Source organism: Meles meles, chromosome 7, assembly GCF_922984935.1.
Source record: "Meles meles chromosome 7, mMelMel3.1 paternal haplotype, whole genome shotgun sequence".
Lineage (NCBI taxonomy): Eukaryota > Metazoa > Chordata > Mammalia > Carnivora > Mustelidae > Meles > Meles meles.
In genome coordinates, this window is record NC_060072.1 from 150,317,622 (window position 1) to 150,332,576 (window position 14,955).

The 14,955-nt window shown below is 48.7% G+C and overlaps 1 protein-coding gene across 3 annotated transcripts; it reads left to right on the forward strand.

The window, feature by feature from the left end:
- Positions 1–11,283: 11,283 nt before the first annotated feature.
- Positions 11,284–14,626, forward strand: LOC123945864 (CASP-like protein 4A2). Of its 3 annotated transcripts, none has more exons than XM_046010823.1 (3): positions 11,284–11,800; positions 14,105–14,179; positions 14,265–14,626. In XM_046010823.1, exons 1-2 carry the CDS (start codon positions 11,298–11,300, stop codon positions 14,133–14,135), a joined length of 534 nt encoding a protein of 177 aa, XP_045866779.1. In that variant the 5' UTR covers positions 11,284–11,297; the 3' UTR covers positions 14,136–14,179; positions 14,265–14,626. The 3 variants fall into 3 exon arrangements, with proteins under 3 accessions (XP_045866779.1, XP_045866780.1, XP_045866778.1); XM_046010824.1 differs by having other exon boundaries at positions 14,334–14,626; XM_046010822.1 differs by lacking the exon at positions 14,105–14,179 and having other exon boundaries at positions 14,214–14,626.
- Positions 14,627–14,955: the final 329 nt, after the last annotated feature.

Below are 14,955 nucleotides of genomic sequence, written 5' to 3' on the forward strand. Positions count from 1 at the left end.
CATTTGTCACACCTGATGACCTGCACAGGCACCTTGTAGTGAGTCCTTGCTCCCTTAGGGGTCACTCTTGGTGCTGTACGTTTCATGTGTTGGGACAAAGGTGTAATGACATGTCTCCATCATAGTATCACACAGGATTTTCACGAGTCTTTTTTTTTTTTTTTAAGATTTTACTTATTTATTTATTTGACAGAGAGATCACAAGTAGGCAGAGAGGCAGGCAGAGAGAGAGGAGGAAGCAGGCTCCCCACAGAGCAGAGAGCCCGATGCGGGGCTCCATCCCAGGACCCTGGGATCATGATGGAAGGCAGAGGCTTAACCCACTGAGCCACCCAGCTGCCCCAGATTTTCATGATTCTTAAAATCCTCTGGGTCCCACGTATTTACCCTCCTTCCCAAACAGTCCTGGGCAATCCCTGAACTTTTTTGTTGTCTGTATAGTCTTGCCTTTTCCAGAAGGTTGTGTTCTTGAAATCATATAAAACGTGACCTTTCCAGATTGGCTTCTTTCACTCAATGACATGAATTTAAAACTCATCCTTGTCTTTTCACGGCTTGACAGCTCATCTATTTTTAGTCCTGAATCATACCCCATTGTCTGGATGGACCACAGTTTATTTATCCATCCACCTTTTTTTTTTTTTTAAAGATTTTATTTATTTACTTATTTGACACAGAGAGAGACAGTGAGAGAGGGAACACAAGCAGGGGCAGTGGGAGAGGGAGAAGCAGGCTTTCCACTGAGCAGGGAGCCCCATGCAGGGCTCAATCCCAGGACTCTGGGATCAGGGCCTGAGCTGAAGGCAGAGGCTTAACAACTGAGCCACCCAGGTGCCCCTACCTGTTCACCTTTAAGAGCATCTTGGTTGATGATTAGTAATATCACACATCTTTTCATATGCCTATTGGCCATTTGTATGGGACTCTGGAAAAATATTTGTTAGGTCCTTTGCCCATTGTAATTAAATTTTTGTAAATGTGTGTGTCTGGTTGTATGAGTTCTTTGTGTATTTTGCATACTACTCCCTTATCAGATACACCATTGCAAATATCTCCTCCCATTCATTATATTGCCTTTTCATTTTGTTGTTGGTTTCATTTGCTGGCAAAGACTTCATAGTTTGACATACTCTCAATTGTTTAATTTTTGCTTTTGTTGCCCTTGGCCCGAGGAGACAGATGCAAAAGAAATTGCTAAGACCAATGTCCAAGAGTTTACTTCCTAAGTTTGTATTTTAGGATTTTTATGGTTTCAGGCCTAACATACAGATCTTTAACTCATTTTGAGTATTTTATTATATGGTGTTTAAAAAGTGGTCACATTTCATTCTTTTTCCAATTACATTTATTGAATAGACTATCTTTCCCCCACTGCATATTCTTACCTGTTTTGTTGTAGAATAACTGATCATAGAGCTTGGGTTTATTTCTGGGCTCCCTATCCTGTTCCATTGATCCTTCTGTCTATATTTTTGATTACTATGGCTTTTTAGTAATTAAATTACTTAAATTAAATTAAAATTTAGTAATTTTAGTAATTAGAAATCTGGGACTGTCATACTTGCTGCTTTGTCTTTCTCAGGATCGCTTTGACTATTTGTGAAACTTATTCTTATGCATTTTATTCTTTTTGATATGATTGTAAATGAGATTGCTTCCTTAATTTCTCTTTTTGCTAGGTCATTATTAGTGTAGAGAAACGCAACAGATTTCTCTATGTTAATTTTGTGCTTTGGAATTTTACTGAGTTTATTTATTAGTTCTAATATAATTTTTTGGAGAAGTCTTTAGGGTTTTCTGTATTTAGTATCATGTCATCTTGTGACAGTTTTAATTCTTCCTTATCAAGTTGGATGCTCTCTCTTGGTTACTATTTTCATGGAATATCTTTTCTCATGCTTCTATTTCAACCTATTTCTGTCTTTAGCTCTAAGTGAGTTCCTTGTAGCCAGCATGCACTGCCTCGTCTGTTGTTTTCCCATGTTGTCAATCTCCATCTTTAGATTGGAGAGAACATTTAAAACCTGTGTATGTTTAAATTAATTAATAATAATTGCTCAAAGCTCCATTTTTTAGATTAGAGATTTTTTAAGGTTCTTTTTGTTTTTAGGTTAGATTAGGGTTCATCTGTGAATTAACTGATTCTTACTGTAATATGACACCACTGACTAGACATCTGTGAAGGGTGAATAACAACAGACACCTATGGAATTACAAACTGGTGAGCTGGTGCAATCAGTGTGTGTGGGAGACGTAGGAGTCCATTGCATGACTTTAACTAATGTGTTGAAGTTATGTGTTGATATGTCCGTCTTTATGTTGAGTCTGTAATCTCCATAAGGGCACAGGCTGTATCTTAGTCATCTCTATGTGTCTGGTGAACAGTAAATGCAAAATGTATTTCTTGGTGGATAAAGGAGTGAAGGGATGGATATTTAGAATACAGTGTCTAAATGCAAAAACACTTATTTAGAGGACCTAGACACAGCCAACTTATTTAGAGTTAAGACCATAAGTCCAGAAAACAGTGGTGGTCTTTGTAATCACTTTCAAAGATGAAAAATCCAGGAAAGCAGCTGTTAATGTACTTTCTGCAAAGACCTACAGGTCATGCATCAGTACGTCCAGTACCGCGTGCATCCGGCACGAGCAGCAGGGATACGAACCACCTGCTTGCGTATGACATGCAAAGCCATCGTTCTGAGGTCACCTAAAAGGGAGCTGCTGTCACTATTGATGTCTTCATGTAGTTTTATTTTAAAGCTGCTGCTCTCTCATAAACCCGTGTCCACGATAAAGTGTTTCTTCACACTAAACATTTCAAGAAATAAGTGGTGTGGGGCGCCCGAGTTGTCTGTTACAGTATCCTGAGCAGATACTATGCAGTGAGAATTCAAAAATCAAAAGAAAAATTGTTTCCGTTTAAGCTTGTAAATCACAAGCATTTTCGTGTTTTTATACAGCTTCAATCTGTTATGTCAATGGTCTGGATAAACCTACTGAGTAGATAGGGCCAAGTTAAAAAAAAAAAACACTTAAAAAAAGGCTTATTTTGCACCCGATGACCTGTCAGCCCTTTCCCACAGGTTCTGGTGCCCCCAGGGAACTGCGGTACAGAGGCTGTAACTGATTTTTCCAAGTTTACATAGTAGGGAGGTGCCAGAGCCAAGAGGTAATCACCTTTTCTGACCTCAATCCAGTGCTTACTCGGTAACATGCTGATTCTTAACTAGAAACTCTAGAACATGTTGCATGGGGAGATTGCAGACAATGAATATGCTTGGCTTTTCTAGTGAATTCTCTGCCTTGTTGATTTACCCTCTTCATGACAGGGAGAGGCACTCCAAAAGCCACACCCATGACCGTAAAATCTGTGGCTTGTTTTGGAAACGACCGTCTACGTCACCATCGCTGCCCTAGGTTATTTAAGGAGGGAGGTGAACAGAAGAGACAAGCTGTCTGTACGGCGGGAGCCTGGGTTCTAGTGCGGGAAGACAGAAAATAACCATGAGGAAAGACAGGAAATGTAGCGGTAAATGAGGTGAAGAAAACAAGATAGTACAGTATAGTGGGCTAAGAAGTGACTGCGGAAGGGATACTGAAACACTATGGAAATTAGTAAATAGAGGCCTCACCTTCCTGTGTCCCTTTAGACCTCCTTGCTTTGATTTACTATGACTGTGACAAGAGCTTTTTCTCTGATGTGTGACATTTGCCTTGATGAATTAAAATTTTCTTGGAAGATTGATCTGTAAGCATCTAAGTCGTAAATGAGGTGACATATAGGGAAAATTTGTAAATATTAAAATATTAAAATCCTATGCTTAAGCTAAGTAAAAAAAAAAAAAAAAGTAGCTTCTCGCCCCCTTCCCCGGACTTTCATTGTCGTCTTTATCAATGCTAATGGATAGAGACACCCAGTCATAGAGGACGACTTACTTTGACCCTGGGCAGCGGCACTATTTCCCAGTAGCCCTTTATTCCATTTATTCCATCAGTTTCAACTGAGTGTTGACTTTAGAGGGGGATTATAAATTGTACTGTACCCATAGTCATAGCAGGGATGAGAATTGGTTACTTTGTACTTCAATTAACACATATGTATGTGATAAATATTTATGTATAGTGACCGTCCACTGGGCGGTCATTCTTCAAAATCCTATTAATCTCACGTAGTCAGACAGGGCTGTAGAAGACTGCTCTGCCCTGTGGGAGAACGGCCTGTGCCCAGCTGCCCGCGCTAACGTTCAGCCCCTGACCGCAGGGCCTGGCGCTACAACCCGACGGTACCTCTTGGCTTTCCCATGCCTCGGAAATCCCTGTATGTGCCGGCTGTGATTTGCTCTGGTGGTCAGTCATCCAAGGCAGAGAACTCAGCAAACCTCCTCCCGGAAGGCGGCGGCACTGACGCGCCCACTGGAAAGCCCTGCTCTCGGAGGGACACTTTGCTTGTGCCATGGGGACGCTCCTAACTGTGAAAAACGAGCAGACTGTGTGGGCTTCTCTGCTGAGTATCCAAGGCCTCGGCTTACGCTCGGTCCTTTGCAGAGGACCGGCCGGATATCACGATCCGTCAAACTCGTATAATGCTGCCACGTTCATCCCCTTTTACGCAGCCCATTCCGGGAAGCAGGCCCTTAACTATTTTGGAATGCCCTTAACATGACACGACTCTGTTAAAGAGCTTTATATTTCCCCTCCTCCAGGCAGTTCTTTACTCAGTGGAATTAAATGACGATTTCGCTCCTCACTAAGGATAGAGTTAAACATCTGTCTGAGGGAAAACGTGCATAAGGACTTGAAAGCTCACAGAAGAAGGTGGCTTGTGCTCTCCTGCTACTTTGGAATCTTCCTCGCGATAGGGATAAATTATAGTGAAAATGCAACATCTCACCATTTAGGGGATGGAGTGAAAGCAATACATAGAGAAAAATTCATAGTTGTAAACTTCTACCTTAAAATGATGAGAAAGATCTCAAAGCAATAACCTAACTGTTCACCTTTAGGACTCAGCAGAAGGAAGGAATCACTATACCGGAAATGAAGAATGCCTTCCGACTGGCTAACCAATAGGCTGAACTGAGCTAAGGAATCAGTGAGTTAGAAGAATGGTTAATAGAAAATTTCAAAACTGGGGTGCAAAAACTAAAGAATTAAAAAGACAGAAGAGAATATCCACGAGACGTGGGACAATTTCAAAAGGTATAATATATGCCCCGTGGGAGTACCAGAAAAAGAAGAGAAAAAGAAGTCAAATATTTTATGGTAATGGCTTCAAAGTTGAGAATTTTCCAGATTTAGTGATAGTCCCTGTATTACTTTGGTAGGTCTACCATAACAAAGTTCTGCAAATTGTATGACTTAGACAATGAAAATATATTGTGTAGCTTCAGAGTCTAGAAGTATGAGATCAAAGTGTCAGAGCATGGGTTCCGTTTTGAAGGGCATGGGAAGAAAAATCTGTTCCAAGCCTTTCCTGTAGCTTCTGGTGGTTTTCTGGCAACCTTTGTCACGCCTTCCTGCAGAAGCATCGTTTGAATGTCTGCGTCCCTCTTCACACTCTGTTCTCCCTCTCTGTCTCTATGCCAAGATTTTCTCCTTTTATTTCATTATGATTTTTTTATTTTTTAGTTTTTTAAAGATTTTATTTATTTATTTGACAGACAAACAGAGATCACAAGTAGGCAGAGAGGCAGGCGGGGGTGGGGTGAGGAAGCAGGCTCCCCACTGAGCAGAGAGCCCGATGTGGGGCTCGATCCCAGGACCCTGAGATCATGACCCGAGCCGAAGGCAGAGGCTTAACCCACTGAGCCCCCCAGGCGCCCCACAAAAAGGTGATTTTATTAAAATGTGGTGACGGGTCTCATGGGCAGAAAGAGCTGCGGTGGGTTGTGAGGTGATTATGTACTGTGGGGTTGGAGAGGTAAGGAAAAGGGAAGTTATTTTTTAAAATTTTTAAAAAATTTATTTAACAGACAGAGATCACAAGTAGGCAGAGAGGCAGGCAGAGAGAGAGGAGGAAGCAGGCTCCCCGCTGAGCAGAGAGCCCGATGTGGTCTCAATCCCAGGACACCGGGACCATGACCTAAGCCGAAGACAGAGGCCTCAACCCACTGAGCCACCCAGGCGCCCCGAAAAGGGAAGCTTTGAAAGAACTTTCATGTATTAAAGAAGACACACAGGATCCTGGAGACTTTGCTATTTGTCAAGTTAAGGTTGTTTTTCCTTCTAGTAAGGAATTAACTGCAAGGGAGTTGGGAGCTTCCTGGAGGAAAATTACAGGATTGTGATTTCTACAAGTTAAGTATTCATTTTTCCTTTAGGGCAGCCAGGAGGGCCTGAGGAAGGTCACAAATATCCCATGGTGGGGAGTGGGCGGTGTAGGGTGCCAGATTCTGCTTTGTCCTCAGCGAGCCTTCCACTCCCTCATCGCATCCCGTCCCTTCCCATCCAGAATGTGCGAGCTGAGCGATCAGGATTGACAATCCCTGAGACTCCCCGTGCAGGTGTCCTCCCTGGGAGGAGTGTGGGTGGGGGAGACAAGACAGTGGTGGGTCGGGTCTCAGGGGAGCTCCAGAACTGCTCTGTCCCTGCTCTTTCCCTGTCCCGGGAGAGGAAATCCTCAGAACAGCGAGAGGAGAACCAGCAGGAGCAAGGGAAAAAGTCCCCGGAGGGCTAATTGGTCTGCTGTTTTCCCCTTATTTAAGGGTTCATTTTATTCACGTGTATTTTTACTACAAAATCACCCATTTCCTCTAGGTTGTCAGTCTGATGCAATAGGTTTCTCTTATTTGACCTTTGACTTCTGCTCTTTTAAAATTTTTCTTCAGAATTGTCACAATTAATGAACAAATATTGATATGTTATTTTTAGTTAAAGTCCATATATTTTTTAAAGATTTTATTTATTTATTTGACAGAGATTACAAGTAGGCAGAGAGGCAGGCAGAGAGAGAGAGGAGGAAGCAGGCTCCCTGCTGAGCAGAGAGCTCGATGCAGGACTCGATTCTAGAACCCTGGGATCATGACTTGAGCCAAAGGCAGAGGCTTTAACCCACTGAGCCACCCAGGCGCTCCTAAAGTCCATATTTTATTCAGTTTCCTCTACTCTATCTTCCTGCTGCAGGACCCCATGCAGGGCCCTGCATGACATGCGGCCATCATGTCTCTTTAGGCTCTCCTTGGCTAGGACAGTCCCTTATACTTGTCTCGTTTCAGCGACCTTGATAGTGTAAAAGACTGATCACATGTTTTGTAGAAAGTCCTGCATTCGGATTTATGGTGTCTTCCTCATGATTAGACTGGGGTTATGGGTTTTGATAACCTGTCATCACTTTATATCATCACTTTATATCTCTCATCACTTTATAGCAAGAGAACGTGGTCTGGAGGGCACTTGTCACTGTTTGTTTTAACACTGGTCGCCTGGGCACGTTGGTCAGGCTTCCCCACCATAAAATTCCTCTTCCTAGCAAGTGTACGGTGTGTCTCCTTGAGCAGGAAAACACAGTGCTGAGCCCACCCTGTGGGAGAGGGAGTTATCTCCCCTCCCTGATGGACAGCTGAGTGTCTACATCTGTTATTCGGAATTCCGCATAGGACAGGTCTTTTCAACCCCATGCCTAAAACAAACAAAACCAAACCAACCAACCAACCAGCCAACCAAACAAGCAAAAACCTATGTAATTTGTTAATAAAAATGCAACTGAGTCATTTAAAAGATTACATTGCTTTATTGAACAATTCATGAATTGGCAGGATCCCATCTAGCAAATAGAAAGGAGCTCCCTTGAGCTTCAGGGAAGGAAAGGTTTTTAAAGGGAGATGGAATTGAACAAAGGAAATTGTTAGCAAAGGAAGCATTGTCTTTGGCAAGGTCACCCTCCTCAGGGGACCAGAAGGGGCCTTTCGCTATATTTTCCAGGTTGACTGGTTAAATGTTAATGGGGTGTGTGTGTGAAATTGGAGTTAGATAATTTAGTTAAGTCTTGGTTTGCTGGCTTGGGTCTCTTAACACAAGGGACTCCATTTTGGGCTTATGATTTCTTTTAGCTAAATCACTTATTTTTTACCACTGCAGATACCAGGGTAGTCATTTTAGGCCTTTGGTTTTCTCTGCTACCTCAGTATGTGGCCACGGGTTCATTCCTGCTTTGGCGTTTGAGAGCGCTCTCCATTGCCTTCTGTTTTCCTCCGACACATTTCTATCTTTATGGGTTTTTTTTCTTGGTACCTCCTTACTTCTGTTACTTCAAGATTATCCTGCTTCCTCTGTTTACTGTCTGAGTCCTAGTGTCAGCAATTTCTTCAACAAATTCCTTTTGTTAGAGAGTGGTTTAAAGTCTTCCTGTGGGGGATGCCTGGGTGGCTCAGTGGGTTAATCCACTGCCTTCGGCTTAGGTCGTGATCCTGGGGTCCTGAGATCGAGCCCCACATCAGGCTCTCTGCTTTGGCGGGGAGCCTGCTCCCCGCCCTCTGCCTGCCTCTCTGCCTGCTAGTGCTCTCTGTCTGTCAAATAATGAAAAAAAAATTTTAAAGTCTTCCTGTAGGACGGCATGTGCTCAGCCTATGACGCAAGGCAACGCATGCATGTGTTCCCACCTATGTTGGCACGCCTAATTGTAAAGACTTTAACGTGGAATTTTCTGTATCTGTATTAAGCTAAAGATGAGTTTATGCTGATGTCTCCAGCGTGGTCCATTATCACATGGACAGTGATCATCTCCCTTTGCTCCAACAGTGGCCAACGAGATCCCACCACCTGCCATGGATTTAAGTCACTGCTCCATTCCAGATTATAGATATGGTGTCTTTAAAACTGTTAGCTCCCATCCTGATGGGAAAGAACTTTATAAAATAATGTTCCCTCTACTCTTTTAGGCTTTTGGCTGAGACCCCTTCTTGCAACATCAGGTTAGCAGGAGAAAAACAAACAGAAGCTTAATTTTATGTGTATGTCCTGTATACACGCGAGATACTCAGGAGAGCTGAATAACTTCCTCCAAATAACTCAGCCATCACCGTATATGCCATTTTGGTTCAAGTCAAAAAGAATTCGGGAGGTGGGAAGGCCAGTTAAGGGAGGTCATCAGGCAGAGCACAGTAAAAGAGGGCATGGTTGTAATTGCACTGCTGGGTATTTGCCCCAAAGATACAGATGGAGTGAAAAGAAGGGCCATCTGTACCCCAATGTTTATAGCAACAATGGCCACGGTCGCCAAACTGTGGAAAGAACCAAGATGCCCTTCAACGGACGAATGGATAAGGAAGATGTGGTCCATATACACGATGGAGTATTATGCCTCCATCAGAAAGGATGAACACCCAACTTTTGTAGCAACATGGACGGGACTGGAAGAGATTATGCTGAGCGAAATAAGTCAAGCAGAGAGACTCAAGTATCATATGGTCTCACTTATTTGTGGAGCATAACAAATAGCATGGAGGACATGGGGAGATGGAGAGGAGAGGGAGTTGAGGGAAACTGGAAGGGGAGATGAACCATGAGAGACTATGGACTCTGAAAAACAACCTGAGGGTTTTGAAGGGGCGGGGGGTGGGAGGTTGAGGAACCAGGTGGTGGGTAATAGGGAGGGCACGTACTGCATGGAGCACTGGGTGTGGTGCAAAAACAGTGAATACTGTTACGCTGAAAATAAATTTAAAAAAATATTTCAAAAAAAAAAAAAAGAGGGCATGGTTGTTATGCAGATTTAAGTCGGGCCTTCTCCTTTGATAAGAGTTCTTGAGATTTCGTCCTTCTCTTGTTCCCAGGACACCTTACAAATGGAGCTTTCCTTTACAAACATACACTTGGCTCACTAAAGGGCATTTTCTACTCAGTTTTTGGAGATTCTCCTGTGTCCAATGTTTGTTAAAATTAAGTACTCCCAAATAACCCTTGTGCCAGAGAGGCATATTTTGGGGTGACTTATACTGCTTTCCTCACATGGGTGCACCCGTGTTTGCTTATAGATCCTTCTACTGAAGGACATTCTGAGCTCTTTTAACTTTTTAACCACCATGAATAGAGCTGCTATGCAAAACTCTATGTGAGTTTTTGTTTGGAAACAGTTTTTTCAATACTGTAAGTCTGGTTTTTGGATCCTCAGTTGGGACTCATTTAGGGACTTTGGAAAAAACTGCCAAACTGTAAGAGTGGCCATGTGTGTGACGTGGTTTTAGAATACAGGCGAGGTTCCGCGGGGTGAGGTCTGGAGCCGACGACGAAGAAAGAATTCTTGAGACGTCCTTGGTGCAAAATGGTGGTTTATTAAAGCACGGGGGAAAGGACCTACGGCGGAAAGAGCTGCTGACCCCTGGGTTGCGAGGGGTGGTTGGTTATATGCTACGGGGTTGGGGAAGTAGGGAAAAGGGAGTTTTCGAAAGAACTGTCATATGCTCAGGAGGACCAACCGGATCCTGGAGCGCCTGCCACTGTGCAGGTAAGGATGTTTACTCCTCTAGCAAGGCGGGAACTTGCGGGACAGTTGGGAGCTTCCTGGAAGAATGTCCCCTGCGTCCCCGTCCGGGATGGGGGGTGGAGGGTGCCAGCTTCTGGTTTGTCCCCAGCTTGCCTTCTGTTCCCTCGTCAGGGGCACCCCCACAGGAAGGAGAGCGCCGTCCTCCTGTCCGTCCAGCAGTCGTTATCCTGGAGCTTTTGGAGTTTCGCATTTCTAAGGTGGGCCGCCGGTGCTGCTGTGCTTTCATCTGTAATTTCTTGATGACCGAGGGTATCCAACACCTTTTGTTCCGTTCCGGCGCGTGCATCTGTGTCCGGCGCCTTCTCGCAGGTGACCCTGCTGTTCGTTCGGGGCGTTCCGCAGCTTTGGGCACGACGGCTTATCCCATGCTGTTCTGCAGATTCTCTCCGTTTGCGGTGGCTCGTGTGCGGGTCCTTCCCAGACGCAAGTGCTGGTCTCCAGAGGACCCGGTGTCATCGCGCAGAGCCGAGTCCCCTGGGTTTCCTGCCGGCCGCAGCCCCCGGGAGCGGGCGCTGTCGCCGCTGGGGCCCGCGGCGCTAACTCTGCAGCAAACCTGGTGCCCGCGTGGCACGTGGCTGCCAGTGACCTGTTTCCGGAGAGGTCGGGACGTCGTCTGCGTTTCCGTTCGAACTCCCGAAGTCTGGGGCCCGAAGCGGGACGCCGCCCCGCCCCTCGCCCCGCCCCTCGCCCCGCCCCTCGCCCGCCCCCGCGCCCCCCCGCGCCCCGCCCCGCCCCTCGCCCCGCCCCGCCCCCCGTCCTGCGCTCCCGCCGCCGGCAGGGGGCGCCCAAGTGCCGTCGGCCGCAGACTCGGCGCATGCGCGCTCCGCCGCCTCCCCGCGCCGCGCTCCGGGGTCGCCTCCGCCCCGCGCAGCCTCCGCTGGCCCGACCGTGGGCTCCGGGCCGCTGTGGGGCCGTGTCCGCGCCGGCACGTCTCACCCCGCAGGCCTCGCGCTGTGCGGCGCGGCGGCTCCCCGGGGCTGAGCGCGGGGCCGTGGGGTCCCCGTCCGGGCTCCGATCGCCCGGGTCGCGGCTGTGTCCTGCGGCTCGGCTCCGGGCGGCGGGGAAGGCCGGCCCGGGGGACACAGGCTCGGGGCACGGGGACAGCCACCGGCGGCGGGACGGGGACGGCGACTCCCCGCGGGCCGGGCCGGACCCGTCGCCCCCGTCCCGCCGCGTCCCGAGGTCACCGCGGACCGCGTCGTCCCGGCGCCGGACCCCGCCGTCGTTTCCAACCGCGTCCGCCGTGCGACTCGGGCTGCTTCGGGCGTTTGACCCCAAACAGCGACCCGGTCCCGCGGAACCCGCACGGAACCCCCGGTGAAGAAACCCGGACGGCGCCCGCCGTGGCCCCCAGACCGCAGGCCACGTCAGCGGGGCCCACGCCACGGTCTGCGCGGGGCGGAGCGTCGTGTCCCCGTGCCCGGAGCCTGTGTCCCCCGGGCCGGCCTTCCCCGCCGCCCGGAGCCGAGCCGCAGCGTCCGCGCCCCGCGGCGTGTCCGGGGATGGAGGCACCGGGAGCCCGACCCGGGGGACAGGCCGGTCCCCTCGCAGCCGCCGCCGCACACGGGGGACGCGCGGGGACGGGGACGCTCGGGAAACACTTCTCCACCTCCGGGAGGCGAGGGTGGGGCCGCGGTCGGAGTCCAGGTCACCGGCAGGTGGACCGGGGCCTGGGGTCAGCCGGGCCGCGCGGAGCCCGGGGGTCCACGCTGCTGGCCGGTGGCCGCCTTCACGGAGGACTGACTTGAGGGCTAAGGCCATGGAGGGCCGGGCCTGGGCTTGTGTCCACGGGGCACTGAGTGGTGCGTTAGGTCTGTGCTCGTTTTGGGGGCCGAGCCAGGGCGGAGTGACCCGGGGCATCGGTGGAAGGGGCGCGTGGTGGTGAGTCCCAGAGGCAGAGGTGCCGGGGGAAGGCAGGAGGGGTGGTGGGGGCGAGGGACCAGCGGCTGGGCCGGTGAGGGGCGAGTGTGGACACTGGGCACAGGGGCTGGTGGCCTGAGGCCTGGGGATGGTGGGATTGGGCTCGGCGGGCTGGGAAGGCGAGGGGAGGGCCCGAGTGGGGTCCGAGGGTGGATGGTGGTGGGAGGCCCAGGGGTCGAGGGCCTGGGGCCTGTGGGATGGGTGTGGACACCCTGGGTGGTGGGATGCAGGCACCGGGGCACGAAGGTGCTGGTAACACGGCGTGGGTGGGTGGCGGCGGTCACGGCCCGTCTGTGCTCCCGGAGCCGGTGGCCAGAGTCAGAGTACGCAAGGGGACAAGCCAGTGGCTGACGAGGAAGCCCACGCATCCCAGCACGTCCCTGACCACAAGGCCTGGCTGTCCCATGCGAAGATGACGGGACCCAGCGCATGAAGCTCTCCGTCGTGGCTGTCGCACGAACACCAGTAGACACGCGGGAGAGGCTTGTTTCACTCCTATTCGGAGGTTTTGTTCTCGGATTTCATACTCTGTGTGGGGGGCAGGCACCCCACACATGCCTTCCTGCCAAACCTTCTTGTTGCCCTAAACAAGTGTTACTTTGACATCCATGAGTGCCCCATGTTTACAGTTGTTTGCTTTTATTTTTTTTTAAGATTTTCTTTATTTATTTGAAAGAGGGAGAAGGAGGGAGAGAGAGTATGAGAGGAAGGAAGGTCAGAGGGAGAGGCAGACCCTCTTCCCAGTAGGAGCCTGAGGTGGGACTCGATCCTGGCCCTCCAAAGTCATGACCTGAGCTGAAGGCAGTCGTCCAACCAGCTGAGCCATCCAGGCGCTCCAACATTTTTGTGCCTTTTGTTGGTGATTTTGCTGCCTTAAAAATAGCCCTAACCCTGGAGCGTGAAGCACAAGAAGGGTGTGAGGTACATTGGGGAGAAAATACGCGTGTTAGGTAAGCTTCCTACAGGCCCGAGTTCTAATGCCGTGGGGAGAAGGGTCAGGGTTAAGCAGTCATGTGTATTGAATAAGGGGTCTTTAAGCAGAAAGACACAGGAAACAAGGTTATATATTGATGTGTCTTAACCAAGGGCGTGCAGAAACCTCACTCCTTAGATCCCCTAGGAGCGAGGGTTTGGTGTCCCTAACTCATTGCTCATGCTGACTTCGTAAAACAGAACTACTGGGGACTAATGAGGGTCAGCTGTGTTTTGTTCCGTATGAGACTTCTCAACTTGGGTCTTTTGAGACCCATCTGTCTAGAAAACTTAAAATACAGATTCCTGTCCCCCACCCTCTCCAGGTTCTGGTTCTGAGGTCTGGGGCTCAGTGTGGAGACTTCAGGCATACAGTACGAGGCATAGGGGTTTCAGGATCTGGGGATGTGGGGATGGGGGGGCTCTTCACACATACTGAACTTTTGAGGTATAGGAGTTTTCAGGATCTACACTGAGGTTGAGGCCATGACCCTGGCTGGTGAGAGCGCTCATGTCCCAGTCTCAGAAGTAGCTGGTGGCCAAGGGATGCGGTGAGAAAGGGCTAGGCAGGAAATAAGCATCTGAGTTTTATGCCCTGCTAAGGCTCCAGTCTTCCCTTTTGTAAAACCAGGATAACCGATAATAGCTCCTTCACAGGATTTGTTTGTAAATGTAATGAAATAATGTGCTTTGAACTTTTAAGTGTTATTCTTTTTATTCCATCTGTAGAGGAAGAGAGAAGCAGCCAGGCTGGGGGTGACAGGTCTTGGATGTTCCTGCTGGAGTTGGACCTGGGTCTTCAAGGTGCTCTTCTCCTTTCAGGGTGGGGAGGACCCTGGGTGGGGAGGACCACACTGCAGAGCAGACAGAGGACGATGTTTTCCTCCAGAAGTTCATGCTGGGCACCTTTCTGGGGTGACTGGCTTGCCCGCTGGTCCTAAAGCACCGGGCTAACCAGTTGCAGATCTGTGCCCTGGTCCTGCGCAGCTGCCTGCATACAAGTTCTACTTCCTGGTGGGCTGCGGTGAGACTCTGCTATCCCCCTTTTACAAATGTGACGTCCGTCTGCACCTCCAGACTCTGCCTTCCAAGGTCTTAGATATACGTAGTCACTTTGTTTGCATCAGGCTCTAGCCTGCGAAGGACAAGCATGTAAGAGAGGAGTGAAGCCAAGACGGGGAAATGCATCCCCTCACTGTCTGGAGGATTCCTTCCCGAAGCTGCTGTTGAATAAATGGGCCTTCCATGTTGTCTTGCCTCTTGGTTTGTTCTTCTTCCTTAGAGAAGAGCGCTAGAGCTGGGTTCCTTCGAGGATGCTCCAAGGCTCCTCCGAAGGCTGCCAGTTGTTTGAGGCTTGGGTAATAGCTACGGTGCAATGAGTGTCTTGTCACTTTACCAGGAACTTCTCCTGGAGCTCTTTGCTTTCTCTCAAAGTGGAAAAATTCATTTTTGGTGATAATAAAGTAATAAATGTTAATTTTAAAAAATTTTAAACAGTATGGACATTCATCAAGTGAACCATGAAAGTTTCTTGTAATTCTTCCACAGAGAGAACTACTGTGGACAGTTTATTTCCAGAT

Coding starts and splice junctions, on each gene's coding strand:
- LOC123945864 (XM_046010822.1), top strand. CDS start 11,298: ATGCGCGCTCCGCCGCCTCCCCGCGCCGCGCTCCGGGGTCGCCTCCGC. Junction 11,801..14,213: donor GAACCCGCACGGAACCCCCG/GTGAAGAAACCC, acceptor GGGAGGACCCTG/GGTGGGGAGGACCACACTGC.